Below are 15,090 nucleotides of genomic sequence, written 5' to 3'. Positions count from 1 at the left end.
TAGCACAGTAGTTGCTTGTTTAACTCTTAAGACTACTTGAGGCTGCGTCATAGCACTCTGAGAACAAGATGGTAAGGAGGGAAATGGAAAGACTTAAAAAGCATACAAGAAATAAGTTAGATGGAAAACAGATAATACTGTGGCATGTTTGTTCTTAAAGCACTGAGCGTATATGCAAGGGCCTCTCCAAAACGCAGAGATCCAATCGGGAAGGAGGAGGTGAGAGAAAAAGGAAACGTTCAGACGTTTTTGAATGTTGTATAGCACGTGTACCATCATACGGCTCCTTTAAAGTGTTGCAAGATAACAGAAGTGTTAAGGAGAATAGGGAAAAGAGGAATGTTTTGAAATGTTGACTGTACACTTCAGATAAGCAAGTCACTCATCCTAATTGTTAATGTCACTTGGGTGTCAGAGCTGGCAGTTCCAAGAATCACAACTCCCCACAGTTCAAAATGATCAGAGACTCTCCGTTAATAGCCAGTGTGCCATCAGATCATTTTTCTGCTGGAAATGTTTTTCTGAAAGGCACAGTCTCCTAATTCAAATCAGATGCACACAAGGGAGAAAGCAATGCATCTGCAGAAAATACAGCTGCTCAGCTTTTAGCATGAGCGGCTGATGAAGTCTCTTTTGATGTGCACCTGTGAGCATGCTCTAGGAAAGACTGGATGCAGTGAAAAGGAAAGCTGCATGCACATGTGTCTTTTGCATGTACATGTGCAGCATACAGGGAGCATAGTTGTCATGTCTATTTTTATATATTAATACTTCACCCTAAAGTATTCATGGTAAGCCAGCAGGGCAAGGTGCCCATTGCCTATAAGAAAGTAACACCCTATACAAGTGTGCCCTCACAGTAGCTGAAGGCCTGAAAGTGATTTCCACTGTGTACATTCAGCTACATGTTCCATGAAATAAGCCTAGGTATTTTTAAAATGCTTATTTTTTTGTAATCTTTCGCCAGGAAGCACTAGAAAGTTAATTTCCAAAATCCAATTTAATGGTGAACTCAGATTTTTGGTATCCGTAGTCAAAAATTAATGTTGTAAATGTACATCAAGCTGCTTAAGCCAGAAGACTTAGCGCCCCGCCCCCCACAGGAGGGTGAAGATAAAATGGCAGGGACTAGCTGTCTGAGATGGGATGTAGAACAGCTTGCAGAACAACGGGTGACCTTTAATACATATTCTTTTCCATTGGAGAAGCACAGAAATCTACCTGTAACACGTATTCTTTTCAGGTAGAGATGGCAAGGAATCTTCTAGATGGCCAGACTTGAGTCCCACTGGGATAGAAAACTAGTTTAGACACTGTCAGATTGGATGGGATCGTATCGAAGTAGAGAAGTGGCTAAGGGGCTGTAGATGGACTTTCCTGGTGGCCAAGGTGTGCTGCTACCTTGAAATGGGGGCGGTGGGAGTCCTGATTACATTTTCAGTGAAGTGAAGAGAACTTGTTGCAAAAGGAGGTGGTCGTCGGGCAACTAAATAACTAGGAATGTGTAGAGAATATTCTCTGACCACTGGCTATTGGTACCTCACAACCACTACCTCTGAACATTCCTGGAACTGTGAAGACTTCCCCCGAAGAAGGAGGCCAAGTTAGGAAAACATCGGTCATGAGGATGCTGGGGAAACATCAGTCATGATATCAAACCGTGCTATTGAGAGCCGTAGGGATAAAGCAACATGAGCTGAAAATTCCACTTTTATTGGAGCAGGGTCAACACTGATTTACACATAGCTGGGTCCAAATGGAGGTGGTGGCATGGTGTGCAAAATAACAATGGATTGGAATGCAGCCTGAGTGGTTACCATTGGCTGAGAGTAATTCAAGCATTCCAACCATCATTGTTTTGTATAATTATTGTATTGCCTTAAGTGGGATGAGTATGTCCAGACATGGGATCCCGTGCACACTGTCACTGGAAACCAGCTGAAACCCACTGATAAGCCCATAATTAGGTCCTGGATTGCTTGTGTTCTGGTTAAGGCAAGGCTTGGCTCTGCAGTTCAGGCTGTACTGTTCCTATTGAAGCAGGGTCAATATTGATTTGCATATAAGTGGGTCAAAACTGAGGTGGCATGGTGTGAAAAAATACGATGGAATGGATGCGAACCGAGTGATTACCAGTGGCTGAGATTAAAGCAAGCATTCTATTCATCACTGTTTTGTATACTTACTTTTAGACAGTTGTCATTTTCTTTTCCCAACCATTTGTGGCTTCTGCCATTATCTTTGGCCTAAAAACTGTGAAAGACTCTGCTGTTTGGGGTTTGTGTATTCCTCCCAGACAGTGACTCAAAGGGGACTAGGTGTGTACAGGATGGGCCATCCTGCCAGAATTCCTGAGGGCAGAGCTGTAGCCAACCCAACTTACGCTTCAAAGGCCTTTGCCTCCTGCACAGACCAAGAAACCAGACCAGTCTTGACATGGGAAGGGTAAGAATTTTTCAGAACCAGAGGTGGGGTTAGGACACACACACGCTGCCACCAGGTATCCATTTTAGACGTCCAGAGCCGCTCTTCAGATCACTTATGGACCTGTGGAAGACTCTGAAGAAGGACTGGTCTGCTGCCAGAAGGACTGCCTTGCAGCCTGAGGAAGGGAGACTGGACGTGCTCCTTAAATTCACTCCCAACAGGGTGATTCCTGGTGCTAGCTGGCTTGACTCCTGAGTAAGCTATAGGGACACAACAAGCTCCAAACATCTTCCAACCAACCTGCCTGCTGCAGCTGGTCCCTGCTGGAGCGAGTCCTATCCCTCAAAGTGATGCCCCCAAGGTCCAGGAATCTTGGTGTGGTGTTACAGTGGCCTCCTTCTACCAACATCTGGGCATTGTTCAGCAAAACCTGCTCTGAGAACAGACTGAAGACCGGGACCTACCTGCAAGCCGATCAGACGAAGGTGCATCACCAGCGGGATTGACTTCACGGCAGCTCCCGCTGTGTCCTTCTCTGCAGCAGCAAATACTCTTCAGCTGGACCTCTTAACAATGATATCCGGTCTCATGTAGTCCTCTTCGGCTTCAGCCTGCAGCATATTTTGGCTAGAGGTACCGGAACTTGAGAAAAACCTCTGAGGAGCTTGATGACCTCCTCGGCCTGAAAATCCAGCCTTTCCGGCTCCGAGCTTTTTCTGCCATCATTGCCTTCACCAAGACTTCATCTAGGGCTCCACCCCCCCCCCCTCCTCCTCCCCCCTCTCGTTGACTACCTCCTCTTGGCTTCTGCCTTGTCCTGCAGCAGACTGAACCTTCTTTGGGAAATCTTCAGAATTTCCCCTAAGTCCAAAGGTAACACTTGACAGAGACGAACCTGGTAGCTGTATCTGACCCACACTCAGTCACAGTTGGCCTTAACTTGTGATTTTGGCCTGGACTCGCATGACCATATATCTGCTGTTGGTAGTTTGTTCTTTTGGGCTCAATTTTTCACTAAAAACATGAAAAATGTATACCTCTGGTTCTACTGATTGGATTTAATTTGTTTTGTTGTCATTTTATTTATTCAAAAATACTCTCTTTTTAAATTGGTGTGGGATTTTTCTTGTACTGTTTTCATTTTGGTTTGTGTGCTGCATAATACTTTACACATTGCCTCTAGTATAAGCCTGACTGCTTTTGTGTCAACCTACCAAAGAGTGAAGCACATGCTGACTTTTTGTGGTTCATCCTGACAAGGGTTGTGGTTCTCCCGGACAAGGGTTGTGGTTGTTGCTTGAGTAGGGTTTCCACCCCACTCTATCAAACACCCATTGTTTTACGAGAACCGATGTAAGAAAAAGCAAACATTGGCAAAGCCAGTAGGTTCGAATATTTTTGTTGTGAAAAACGTTATTTGTTACCAGGAAACACTGTACAGAGTGTTTCAGCAGTTCACAAAACAGAATGTGTAAATAAGAAAGTTAGTACTAAAAAAGGACCTTTTGAAATCACTTTGGGACATCATCCTTCTCCCTACAGAAAATAAGCTCCACACTTACTAATGTTTGCACAGGTGCTCGTGCAGTGTGACACAATTCAACACTGTGTACATGAGTCTTTGTAATTGTACATAAACTGACACAATCTTTGCATCTTGCCTACACAAAACTGTAAATTTTCTTCTGTGCCTAATAGTAACTTGACATTTGTGCTATTTACCATTTCGGAGTGTAAATTCAGTGCTAGGTGCAGACCTTAATGCCTCCACCCCCTCAAAACTGGGAGTCAACTTTTCGAGAACAAGATTTACGAGTGTAAAGTTCCTACTAGCAAGTCTCCACACATAAGCAGAGGTCTACGCCACCTGGGTAGTGACTCCTTATGGTAAAGTACAGGAAAAAATAAGAACATTTATTAATTATTGAAAAAATGGAAGTAAACTAATTTTAATGTAAAATAGAAATATAATTTAACTTAAAATAATTTTTACCATAGAGCTAAAAAAAAAACAAAAAACCGCACATTAACTCATCAAGTTGAAAGTTAATACATGTTTTAATTAACCCTCTTAAATTAACTTACAAATATTATTTAAAATGATTTAAAAAATGGTTGTTTAATTTGAATTTTTGGGTTTAAAGTTAAAATGTTTTATTTTTAAACAAAAGGTACGTAGTAATTTTATTTTCAAATTCAATATAACTTTAAATATTTTTTATTTAATATTCTTTCTAATGGGGTGTTATTGAAGCCCTCCCCTCCACTATTTTCTGTAAGAGTGTGTGGCAGAACCCGTAAGAGGCCATGTGTGGTGCTGGGCAATGCTTGGCTGGAATACTACTACAGTTTTGGGACGTTGTGAGCTGTGATTACTTCAGAAGTGCGATTCGTTAACAGCTGTGGGCTTACTCTTTTGTATTGGGTGCTTATTTAGTTTATTATATTTTATTTTTGAGTTTTATATAGCGCTAGCTAGACCCGAAGGTATTGGAGTGCTTAACAGGTTATAAGAAAGTTTTACTAGAAGTACATGTGGGGATACATATATGTCAAAAACAGTTGGGGAAGAAAAGTTATAGAACAATACAGTCAGTGTGGTTTGGATCTTTGGTAGAGTAATCATTGAGCAGTAGAGTTTTGAGAACAAAAGAGGGGTTGCAGCAGAGATCCTTAGGGAGTGAGTTCCAGGTTTTAGGAGCATTTCCTGAGAAGGGTCGTGCCCGGGATGATTTCTTCTTCAGATTAGGAGGTTTTGAGAGGAAGAGAGTTGGAGCTTTAGTGCCCGAACTCTTACTCTTCCTGCTCTCTAAAGTTTGGTTTTAAGGTATTTGGGGTTGTTGGTATGAAGGGCTTTGTGGGTGAGACAAGCTGACTTGAAAAAGCAACTTCCTTCAGTGGGAAGCCAATTGAGACTCTTGAGGGAAAGTGAGATGTGGTCAAATCGCTTACTTCCAGTGAGAAGCCTGGCAGCCGCATTGAGAACTGCTCTGAGGGGCGCAAGGCGGCATTTTGGAGTTCCTGTGAGGATGGCATTGCAGAATTTCCAGAGGACTATTGTAGGAAAGTGCCTATTTTGACCTGGTGAGCCCTCAATTTCTGCTTGATGTGACTGAACTGTAAGTGCACTGGGTCGCTGCAAACCAGGTTCCCTGTGCCAGATCTCTTTCCCAAAACTGTGCCATAATTGGCACCACTTCATTCACCTCTGTGTCCCTAATAAGTGGCACCCCTGGTACCTACGACATGGGTACTGAAGAGGGTCCCCTAGGGCTGCAGCATGTCTTGTAACACCCTAGGGATCCATCACGAAGGATATGCAAACTACCATTGCAGGCTGTGTGTCTTGGTGCTGAGAAATGTGAAGAGTCGACCTGGCACTCACCCCGGTGTGCCATGCCCACAGACACTGCATGAGATATAGGTAAGTCACCCCTACTGCAGGCCTTCTAGCCATAAGGCAGGGTGCACTGTAACCCATGTGTGGACATATCTGCATGAGCAGATATGGCCCTCCATTCTGAAATGCACACAGGAAAGCCATAAAGAGTACACAGGATGGATACTTGTCACCACGAGTTTCCTAGGTCCATGATGGCTTCACTGTACCTTAGGATGCTTTGTACCAAACATCTTGTCTTGATAAATCCTAACTGATGACAGTGTTGGATTTATTAGTAAATGCACACAGGGAACCTTAAGAGGGGCCCCTGAAAACCTATCGAGCACTGGTGGCCAGCCTACCACCACCAGACAGCTTTCTGACCTCGTGGGGTGAGATCCTGCACACTCAGAGGCCAGAAACAAAGCCAGCTCATGGCAGAGGTGCTTCACACCTCCTCCAGCCCGGAATGGTCTTCCAGAGCGGTAAGCTTCAAAGATGTTGCCACCTGTGAAATTGAGCCAGACTTCCCCCATATAGTGGGGGATGTTTACCCACCAGTCCTGCTCCACATTTGGCGGAAGGACACGTGGGAAGTTAGATATGGGGGAGTCTCCACACTCAGAAAGCCCCACCCCACAGATGCAGCAGGCGATGTGAACCTCTGGGAAATCTACCATCTTGAGATTGGGGACAAACGACTTATCAGGGCTAGGATATGCCCCTTCCCACAGAAAGAGGTCATTAGAGGGTGCAGACACCCTAAAGGTAGGTCGCCCATTGGATACTACCCGTCTCGCCTTGTAACCCCCTAAATGGAGTATTTAGATGGCACCCCAAGACCTAAAAACTTTGGATCGATGGACAAGAAGAAGACCAGTAAAAAGAAGACTCCCTGCCCGAGACCTGAAGCCCTGCTGCAGAAGTTCCCTGGAGCTCCTCCAGACTTTGAGAAATAGCCAAGAACCTCCCTTGTAGTGAAGCCAACACTTCCCTGCACACCGCAGGCACCAATCCCAAAAAGTTTGGGTTGTCGACTTGCTGCTCCCTCGTGACCCCAAAGTAGCATCCACACCAAAATCGGTACACCAGCTACTGGGGGTCAGATCTACCTCTCCACCAAGTTTGGAGGCACCAGGACCTACAGGATCTGCACCATATCAATATGCGGGGTTCCGGATCCCCATCTCCAAACAGTAAGAGGAAAAGTCCACTCCTGACTCCCATGACACCAGAAACGGGCACCCATCGAGGGACGTTGAGACCCCTGAGACCCACTTCCAGAGTGGCCTAGCAGTCCCGGAATCACCTTTCCAAGTCCCCTGCTTCCATGTCCCTCCAAACCCCTTGTTCCCACTCCCTAAGCCCCTCCTGACCCCTCTCTAATTCCCTCTTATTTAGTAGTAAGTATTTCCCAATTTTTAGCTACTCCACTAGATTTCTCCCACACTTACTACTAAAACGTATAACTATGTGTACGGAGATCTCCTCACACACACGGTGGGGAGCTCTGCCTGGAAAAGGTAGGTGAGGTGGAGGTCTCCACATGTAGGGTTGTGAATAACATATATTAAGTGATTAGTACTCTTGTAGTACTACAAAACACACAACAAAGTGCAATTCTTGAAATGTCCCCTAATTACGACTCTCCTTCTCATACAGAACACCTTGCAGATATTGTGCAGTCTAGTATCCTTTTACATGTTCTACCGGCATGGAACTACCATCCCAAGGCATCTCCCATGTTAAATGTGTGGAAGATACAAATGTTTGTGTTAGATCTCCATATTATCTCCTTTCTATCGCATCTTAAAAGCACAAACATCTATGCTGCATACAGACTCTCTGTAGTTGAATGTCGAAATTATGTCCTATTTTGGTATGTTAGAGTATTTGAAGAATTTTAAATTTAGCAGTTACATATGTGCAATGAATTGTAGAAGGGTTTCTGAAATATAAGAAACTTGAAACATTTCGGTAGGTGTCGAATGTGAGCACAATCCCTAAAGAAAGAAATACAGGCCTTTTAGTCTAAGATTCTTATTAAGAATTTTGTTTTGTGGCACCATTCCTTCTTCTGTTGCAATGAAATGGAAGTATTCAGTGTGCAGGTAGATTTGTTGTGAATTCAATGGTTTTAGAAACGGATGTTGGAAAATGTGCTGCAGTGTTATATAATAAGAAAAGACAGCATTGCTGTTCTCTGAAGTCCTTAAATTGGTACATTGATCATGTGGGATTTTTTATAATCTGACGTTCTCATTGTTGTTCTCCAGTTGGAAGCCACCCGTGAAGCGGGAGCACAGGCACTGCGGAATGCATCACGTAAACTCTATGAGAATTACCACCGAAGAGCAGAGGAGCTGAGGAAAAAGCATAATGAACAGAATATTATTATCCAGGTACTAAACAACATGGATCATACTGAACAGTCGTATTTGTTAATATGTGAATACTGAATGTGTAAACACTTACTTGTGATTCATGGTAATTTGTGTTCCATATGCTTGCACATGTCTCTAGATCCTCAAAGAAATTTGAGCTGTAGGTACTCTACGCTGGGTATTAGTTAATTTGAGTTTCAATTTTTTTACTTCCAGCATGCTTCAGTTAGATGACATTTGGCTAAATGAAATCCAAATATTTGTTCAATTAAAGGTATGGTAAAAGATGAACAAACATACCCAAGATCTTTCGAACTTTGCGTCCTTAGAAGGACGGCTCTTACTAGATGAGCTATGAGAAAAAGTAGTATCCTACACTTACAAACCTATTAATAACAACATGCCTGATGACCTCTTAAAATTACGGGTGGGGTGGCCTGGGAGACAGATGTTGGTATGTTTGAAGATCTTGACTGGGAGGCGGCTTTGATGTTTCTGAGGTAAGTAGCTATTAGAGCATAATTGCATCTTATCCAATTTAAGATCCTGCATAGGATACATTATGACAGCGCTCCTCTGCATAAAATAGTTAGAGGAGCCTCACTGAACTGCTTGCGCTGTTGGGGGAGAATGGGGAGACTTCATCCATACATTATGGTCTTGCCCGGCCATTCAAATATACTGGAGCCAAGTGCTATCCAAACTCGAAGCAATTTTAGGAGTGCACACATACCGGCAGACCCTAAATATATTCTTTTGGGGGATACCTAATGATTTTGATGTGTTACAAATGAAACCTTTATTGTGTAACTTGGGCCTCGTTGTGGTCAAACAAGACTTAACTAGGCAATGGGGAGTTTCAGAAGTGGCCAAGCTCACTGAGTGGAAGAGGGGTATCGATTCATTTATGGCGAGCAAAGGGGTAACTTATAAGAGCAGGGGGTGTCCTTGCAAATTTACCTAAATATGGAGGAGTTGGATTGACTATTATGGCCTTGTGAATGATGCCAATATTGCTGTAAGGTCTACCTCGTGACGACATTGTATAACCACAATTTTTTTTTTAACACTTTACTGATGACCGCAATATACTAGATGATGCATAGAATAAGAGAGATTCACTCGATACAGTATTACCACTATTAACCCTCCTCTTGCTATGAGGAATATAATTGTATTAATGTGTCCTCCCCTGCTCGAGTTGTCCAACTCTGCCAGAATATTTGCTGTATTGTTGCCCAATCATCATGTTTCCCTGTTTCATAGTGTGAGTGTGACATAGGTCACCCCACGCAGTGGAACCCTCTCACCAAAGTCTGGTAAGAGTGGAAGCCACACTTTTTTCCTTTAGGTCCTGATGAATGACATGGACCCTACTGGACCAACTGGCAGAAACATGTTGACCACCCCCACCACGGTGAGGGGACAATACAATCCCCAACGCACCGACCACTGATTGATTTGTAATCACCATATAGATGCCAGTTACATTCAAATTGATTTGACATCTATAATGGCTTTTTAATCTCACTTTTTTCTTAGAAGGGCCCCCACTTAGTTTAGAAGTGCATCCTGTCGTCAGGTGTATGCCCGCACTCTATCAAACCAAGTTTTTAGAGAGTGAGGACTGGTCAATGATAAAGCATGACACCAGGTGGTGTGTGAGACCAGTCTTTCACTTTTAGTGAGATGCCTGCACTCACAATCTAACACTTTAGCACCTTGGTCACTTAACTGGGAGCGGTCCCATTTGTGTTAAACCTTATATGTTGGAGGTTGCCTGCTCCTAGTACCCCATGCCTCTGGTTCCCTCCCCCAGGTCTTCTCTGGTTCAATGGTGGTTATATATTCAAAAGAAGTTAACATGATATGTATTTACATTTTCTTTTTTGTGAATAATCTTCAAATATTAAATAAAAGAATGAGTTTTAAAGTCCTCCTACACTGAAAATATGTTTTAAAGGCTGTCTCGTCGCACTAATTTCTAAATGACTTCTAGTAATTATCCATATAGACATAAGTGCATTTCATAGGAATGCTTGTGAACTAATAATTGTGTAACTATTTTCTATAAAGTCTTCTGCAAAAGAACAGGAGCAGGGGTTTAAGGAAAGCATTGACAGCCTAAACGATGTTGCTGATCGCGTTCAAGAAAAGCACATTAAAATCACAGACATGGAGAACCTGATCAAGCGAATGGAAGAGGTAGGCTTGTACCTTCATAGCTCTGTTCCTGTCCGTTTATGTAGTTTCAAAGCAATTGTAATAGTTTAAGAATAATTATAACCAAAATTGAGTTCCATCGCATGCACAAAGTTCTTTAAAATCCGATATCCATACACACTGTCTTTTGTATGGAAATTTTCAAAATCCAGATAGATCATGATAAAGTAATTTTTTGAACTCCGAAGTCCCAACAGTGTGTGAACGTGACTGTTGATGGTTGGTGTAATGCTGTAATATGAAGAACTTACATGGATTGTGACTGTGCAGGTCATAATATTAGACCGACGGCTTATAAAGATCTACCAATAGCTAATTGAGGCAAGCTGAATACTATTAGGGGTAGTACAGCTTCTCTGTGAAATACTTGAACTGGGGTTTAGGTTCTGGTTGAAATACACCCATTCCTGTAGCAACCTTCAGTCGATGCTATCACTGGTACAGTGTCCCAGGCAACAATATACCAGTTAACCTTTAATGTCCCAACTGCAAACCAATACTGAGGCCTTCATTATGAGTGGTCTGGTGTTTAGCGCGAATTTTATTGTGCCTGATAAATATCCAAAGGTTATTTGCCTGAGAAATTAGGTGTTTGCTCAGGAACCTCAGTTTTATAGACCACTCCTGTGAAAGCCTTCAGCTCTCATGTTCCTAGAGTAAACAACATTAGTTTTCTTGTATGAAAGCTGGTTGAGAAATTCTAGGGAAGTTAATGAGAAAAGGCTCTGCCTGAGAGAACACATAATACTCCAGAATCTCTTGCCCACAGGAATATTAACAATACCCTGAGGATCGATATTTATCGCATGAAATAAATATCTCCTTTTAAACGTTTTTCTCAGATAGCAAGAAATAACATGTAGAGTTAGGTGCTTACAGCACTAAACTCTTCATGTTCTGGGTGTTTAGTGATGTTACATTCGGGCAGGCTTGACCTGCCATAATTTAACTCGGACCGATCTTTGATGCATTCAGTAATTATCAGGGGTGATAAAGTTAGCAAAATGTAGATCTATGACCCCTGCACAAATCAGTATTTGCCCAGGGACTGCAATTTTAGAAACCACTCATATAAGGGTCCTGCTCTCTCTTGCTCTTAGAGCAAACATTAGTTGTTTTTCAGGCAAGCAAGTTGCGAAGTCTAGGGCAATTAATAAATAAAGACTGTGCCTGAGAGAGGGCATAATGGTCAGCAATCTCAGAAGCAAAAATAGGCAAAACTCCAAGTTGGATACTAATCCTAATAATTTAATGAACTTACTAACAGAGAGGATATTCATTCTAGATTTAAAAACATTGCAAAATTGACAGTCTGAAATTAAAAGACCATCATCATGCCAGTGAAAGATACACACTAGCCCACAGGTTCTTGTAAGAGCTCACCCCCCTTTACAATTTGCACAGAATTACACATCTACTTGACATCTGACAGATGTCAAGTAGATGTGTAACATTATTTTAAATAGTCCTCGAGAAATAGCCTTATTTACAAGTTTATTTTCTAAAGTATCGGTTACCCTGTTCCATGACATTGCTTTTCTCTTTCAATAGGAGAAGAAAATATTGGTAGAAAGAAAATTTTCTGTTGAAAACCAGCTTCGAACAAAGATGTCAGCCTCAGAAAATATAAATGGGTATGTTAACCAATAGAAGAAATAAGTTTCAACATATGAACGGAATGTGGGTAGATGAATGAATAATAGAAATATATATTTATGAAGTGCATTTTGTGTTTATGTACTTGTCTTAAGTTCTTTAAGAATATGAATTAATGACTTTAAATAGATGGTACATATTTGCATATATAATGGGATCAGTGATCTGAAGGGTTACAAGTTAATAAGTATGTTTGTGATTGGAAAATATTGCAAAATAGTAAGCTGACATTTATTTGAGGTCAATATAAATGGCAAAAAGGATTTCAAACAAAAGCATTACCCTGTTAGTTACATCATCAATCGCGTAAAGACCTTCACGAAACTAAACATCTTTTTTAATATGTATCAATTCTACATACATCAGTCACATTTAATTGAATTATATAGAACAATAAGAAACCTGCATGTGATACCATGGTTTATAATAAATCTATTTCCTAAATAGTGGATTGCATGTACTAAGGCTTGACACGCAATCGAGACATGGTAAGATCCTGGCTCACATGCTTACAGAGAGCCAAAGATGTTCTTAACTTGTGACAAACCATTTGGAAAAATTACATTTCAAAGGAAGACCATATATTGAGAGTTTTATACTAAATCTATGTAGCATATGCTATTTAAGAAATAACAAGTAGGACTGCACCACCTCTGGTTTTGTGTTTAAACAATAACCTGATAATCATTGTTCCTACAATAACGAATATCTTATCTCCCACAAATAGGTCATCAAATGTGACTTTGTTTATTAACAAGGAGAAATAATTGGTCAGTGTAATAACATTTTATGTCTCAAAGGAAATATCAGTTTATACATAAAATTGGATTGATTTCATAATATTTAAAACTTTCTTTTCAATTTTGCAGTCATCCTCTTACAGGATACTTATTGAGTCTCACTTTGCCTTATAGGTTGTGTAGCTCCATCTCATTATTGCACTCCACACTTTGTATTCAGAAGTAGACAGTACTAATTGTAAATGAATTGCTTAGATGGAAAGATTTTTCCTTGCATTCAGTAGAGGCTTCCGGGTTTTACCTCAATCACATTCAGGATGTTTAAGGTAGTTAAGCACTCTACAAGTAGTTGATGGAATCTTGGTACTGCAAACGTTTATCAAACAATTTACCAGTTTTTCCACATTGCATTAAAATCTGATGATAAAGTAGTAGCCTGTAAAAGACTTTTAGCAGACAAGTATTCAATATGTAATGAGAATTTCTTATTTTGTACTAATACACCACCTACATATTTGTGAAATGGGGCACCAGTTACTGCCCTCCTCCTTCCAAATACCAATGAAAGTTGTTTCCCCTTTTAATAATTATTGAAAACCAAGACCTTGCTTTTTTATCCTTATTGAGTTTCAAAGCCCACATAAGAATGCAGGGCTTTGAGGCCTCTTTGAAGCCCAGTGGGGTTGGTCCAAAATAATTGGTCCAAAATAATTAGCGTCTGCGTAAAGCCGAGGATTTAGTTTGTTCCTAAAGTGGGAGAGAATATTGGATCAAAAACAAAAACTTTTTTGCATATTCCTGCTTTGTGAACATATGCAACAATTGTTATTCTTCGAAGAAGGTTGAATCACCAGATCTGTTGTGACACTACCCTTTGTCCATGATGACAGGCTCCACCTCAAAAATTACTTAGTCAGCCATTAGGCTCAGAAATTCAGGAATGATGCTCGAGTTGACACATTTGTATGCACCAGGTTTCTTATGTTTTTTTAGTCCATTTCTTGGTTCAGTAACTACCTCTTCAGCCCTATGTTTGAAACCGCTCCTGCATTGAGGAGGCTTCTGTTGCTTTGATGGGACTTCGGGAATTGATGGCTAATGGATAGGACAACTCGATGCATCACGGCCTTGAGCCATCATCTTCTCCGCAGTCTACTGAGATACTCTCGAGAATACTCCTAATAAAACATTGTGGAATGCACTTGATTTTACCTCGAACCACCATGAGCTCTGCAACCTCTGCTGATTCCCAGAACAGATCAAAACATCCGTTGAAGTCTGCCTTGCCTCCCTTTGTAAAAAACTTCTCAGGTATTGGAGGGAGAGAAGGTGAGCACAACAGAGGATGCTGCGGCAAGTGTTGTCATAGTGCCTGATATATTGACAGCAAAAGATATGCTGGGTGCTCAGGAGGCATTCTAGTAGGCCAAACCCAAGAAGATCCAAAGGCAGTGTTCTCTGATATCAAAGAAAAGATTGAGATAGTTGAGCCAGCTGTATAGCACACACCACATGTGCCAGCTGTGCTTCAAGGTCCGCCCCAGGCACCTACATGCTCAATGGCTGAGGCAGACCACTGCTCCCATGGATGCCGGGCATCAAGCTTGGAGCTGAGCAAGAAGCTGAATAAACATTGGGTCTAACACCTCCAGCGCCAAGACCTCTAGCTCGAAGATGCGTCCATTCCCACGAGGGCCTCACACAAGGGCACAAAAGCTCATCGTTCTGGACCACCAACTCGGCGCTGAGGCACATGAAAGCAGTACTCTGCATTGAAGGCACCATCAAGCATGTAACAAGCTGACAAATAAACACCCAAGCCCGGGGACTAACCCACTCACCTGGGTCCTTGATGCTCCTCGATGCTCCATTCCAGCGCTTGTGAGCTGGAGATGCTCGTCGGAGTTGGCGCTTGAGGTTTTTTTCCCGCGGAGTTCCAGAGCCAGCATGGCCGATGTCTGGTGGAGCCGCTCTGCTCGGCTATAGGGGTGTCTGGCCCAGGTATCTCGGCGCGGCCGACACCTACCCAGCTGGGCATGGGGCATTGCTCCCCTCCTAACTCCGCTGCTAGTCTTTGTCTCCCCCCCCGCCTTGTCCTCTTCATTTCCTGGTTTGAGGCGCTGGACGGACCCCTTCGCTTCGTGGCCGATGCCTCGCTGGTCTCTCGGGAGGGTTGCTGAGGAGCCGGGCGGAGACCCCCCCCCCCCCCGTCCTGTCTCTGGGACCGATTGCTGCTGCCTTTCTCTTCAGCCAGCCCGCGTTGCCCCTTCGCTGGACT

The 15,090-nt window shown here is 42.4% G+C and overlaps 1 protein-coding gene across 2 annotated transcripts in view; it reads left to right on the top strand.

Annotated features, from left to right (window-relative positions):
- The window catches only part of CCDC68 (coiled-coil domain containing 68), a 167,100-nt gene that overhangs the window by 48,450 nt on the left and 103,560 nt on the right, over window positions 1-15,090 (top strand). For both annotated transcript variants that reach the window (XM_085629985.1, XM_085629992.1), the window contains exons 5-7: window positions 8,086-8,211; window positions 10,270-10,398; window positions 11,968-12,050. In XM_085629985.1, the coding sequence (XP_085486111.1) occupies window positions 8,086-8,211; window positions 10,270-10,398; window positions 11,968-12,050 (338 nt within the window). The remainder of the gene's footprint in view (window positions 1-8,085; window positions 8,212-10,269; window positions 10,399-11,967; window positions 12,051-15,090) is intronic.

Source organism: Triturus cristatus, chromosome 2_1, assembly GCF_964204655.1.
Source record: "Triturus cristatus chromosome 2_1, aTriCri1.1, whole genome shotgun sequence".
NCBI lineage: Eukaryota > Metazoa > Chordata > Amphibia > Caudata > Salamandridae > Triturus > Triturus cristatus.
This window is presented reverse-complemented; position numbering and strand designations above follow the sequence as displayed.